The 2,719-nt window shown below is 52.3% G+C and overlaps 1 protein-coding gene across 4 annotated transcripts in view; it reads left to right on the top strand.

The window, feature by feature from the left end:
* The window catches only part of Ulk4 (unc-51 like kinase 4), a 308,678-nt gene that overhangs the window by 68,506 nt on the left and 237,453 nt on the right, over positions 1–2,719 (top strand). For all 4 annotated transcript variants that reach the window (XM_031345897.1, XM_031345899.1, XM_031345898.1 and 1 more), the window contains one exon: positions 658–819. In XM_031345897.1, coding sequence (XP_031201757.1) covers positions 658–819 — 162 coding nt within the window. The remainder of the gene's footprint in view (positions 1–657; positions 820–2,719) is intronic.

Genomic DNA, 2,719 nt, shown 5'->3' with positions numbered 1-2,719 from the left:
CACACACACACACACACACACACACACACACACACACACACACACACACAGAGACACTTTTGAGCCTGAAACTTGCCTGGTAGGCTAGATGGCTGGAGAGCTGGCTTTGGGGATCCACCTGTTTCCACCTCCCCAGTAGTGCAATTACAAAGCCTCCACTGCCTACCTGGGTCTTTTTATATAGGTTCTGAGAATCAAACTCGGGTCCTCTTGCCTCACTGTCCCTCCCCAAGCCTTGCCGCCTTCTCTGTAGAGCCGCGCTCTCCTGTCTGCGAGGGAATAGTTAACGAGGGGTCAGAGCCGATGAACTTTCTACATCATTCACTCACTTGACAATTTGTGGGAATTGGTTCTCTCCTTCCACCATGTGGGTCCTAAGGACCAAACAGGTCTTTGGGATGGGCAGGAAGCACCCTTATCCACTGAGCCGTCCCTCCAGCCCTCCTTAGAACATTTATGCTTCCTGCTTGGCACCCAGAGGGCTGTGGTCTCCCTGCTCGCTGGCAAGGAGACCGCTGGCTCTTTGTAGAAGCCTCAGAACAGCCAGAACATTATCCCTGTGGCTGTGTAGAGACCACACACGTGTTCCTCACACTGAAGAGCCTTTGCCTGGGGAAGTGTCACTGTTTGAATTCCTGCTCTCTGCTCATTCTCCAGGAGGAACGGGTTGTCAATCACATGGCTGCGAAGATTATCGAGAATGTCTGTACAACGTTCTCTGCCCAGGCGCAGGGCTTCACAACCGGGGAGATCGGGCCTGTCTTGTGGCACCTCTTCAGACACTCCACCGTGGACGCCCTGCGGATAACCGCGATATCGGTGAGTCGAGCTTCTGGGGAGGATGGAACCAGGAACTCGAGCACTCTGTTTGAGGAAATACCCCTGAATGAGAGTAAAGTTAATGGAAAGGGTACAGATGTTGGGGAGAGGGATATGTCAAGAGATGTACTAAAGCAGAATTCTAAAAATGGGCCTAGAAGAGTTTGGGACTTTGTGGGATGCGTGGACCTGAGTATGAGAGTTCATGGCAGCTAATGGGACATGGGCGATGTGTGCTCATGTGACCACAGTGAGAAGGCAGAGGTCAGAAGGCAACCTGGAGAAGTCGTTTCACTCCTTCCACCACATGCATCCCAGGGACAAACCCAGGTCATCAGCTTGGCAGCCACCGCCTAAAGCCTCTGGTGCCATCTTGGCACCCCCCTCTCCTCCCTGCCATGGGGGGCGGGGGTGAGCTAGGGCCTCACATGCCCGGAAATGTTCTACTACTGAGCAGTACCCACAGCCCCCTTTTGCCTTCAGGAAGATTGTCTGTCTGTCCGCCCATCCTTCCTTCCTTCTTTTCTTCTTTCCTTCCTTTTTTGTTAGATTAAGTTGCCCAGGCTGGTCCTGAACTCCCGTATCCCACATAGACCTTGAGTATCTGATTCTCCTGCCTCAGCTTCCTGACTGCTGAGCTCCCAGGCCTGGGCCCTCAGGCCAAGAGTGTATCTTCTTGTTAGTCCAGGCTTTCAGATTCTGTGCTAAAAGGTTGTATCCTATGAGAGTGAGATGAAGCCACTTTAATGTCCGGGCCTTGTAGCTCTGTGGCTTACTTGGTGTTGATGGGTGGCCTGCTGCTTTTCATGCGTGGTTATCATGACTGGGTGTAAAGGTTAGTGGTGTGTGAAGCCGTGTCGTTAGTCTGTTGGACAAATGGGAAACTTCCTCCTGTCATCGTCTCTGGATTCCTGGTTGTAGGGTGCTTGTGCTGTGTTTCTCAGCTCCTCCTCGCACTGCCCTTGGGGTGGGGCAGTTTCACACCTCACCTTCCAGCCTGAAGCTTCTCATTTCCTGTCCTCCTCAGTCCTCACAATGAAGCTGTTCCCCACAGCTGCCAAGAGGAAAATGGAGGCGTGGCTGCAGCTGCCCTGGCTCCTTCCTGCCTGTGGTGCTGACTTCTCCTTTATACCGTTATCCCAGTGAGAGAGACTGCTGAGCAGCTTCTGTCAGAGCCCTTCTGACTCTGAGTCCTTCCATTCCCTCTTGGGGAACTCACTCAAGTGCTTGACTCTGCAGTTCCCTAAGTGTAGATATGGTGGTTTGAATACACTTGGTCCATGGGAAGTGGCACTGTTAGGGGGTGTGGCCTTGTTGGAGGAGGTGTGTCACTGTGGGGTGGGCTCTGAGGGCTCTATGCTCAGGCTCCACCCAGTGTGGGACAGTCCCCTTCTGCAGAGCCCTCAGCTCCTTCTCCAGTGTTGTGTCTGCCTGGACACTGCCACGTTTCCTATCACAATGATAGTGGACTGAGCCTCGGAATCTGTAAGCTAGCCCCAACTAAGTTTCCCTTTGGTCATGGTGTCTCTTCACAGTAATAGAAACCCTAACTAAGACAGTGGAATTTTTCTTTTATTCTTAGAACATTGTAGCCAGGATTTAAGGAATCTTTAATTCGCTCCATTTTCCAAAAGCAAATGTCGATATGCTAGAAAATCCCCAGTCTGCATGTCCACTTCACAAAGCCAAGTCTGTAGAGAGCTACTGGGGCATAAGCTCCTTCCTAGCCAGCACCCCTGACTTTCCCAACTGCTGCTGAAACTGACTGGAAGTGCTGCCCCCACTGGAGCCTGAGAGCCAGCATCCTGGGCGTTGAGGCATTAGAGAACACCAGCATGCCAGCAGCAGGGCTTGGAGCAGAGGTTGGATCATGTTCTTCTGCTATGGAGTGGGCATCCTG

This window comes from Mastomys coucha, unplaced genomic scaffold, assembly GCF_008632895.1.
Source record: "Mastomys coucha isolate ucsf_1 unplaced genomic scaffold, UCSF_Mcou_1 pScaffold23, whole genome shotgun sequence".
NCBI lineage: Eukaryota > Metazoa > Chordata > Mammalia > Rodentia > Muridae > Mastomys > Mastomys coucha.
This window is presented reverse-complemented; position numbering and strand designations above follow the sequence as displayed.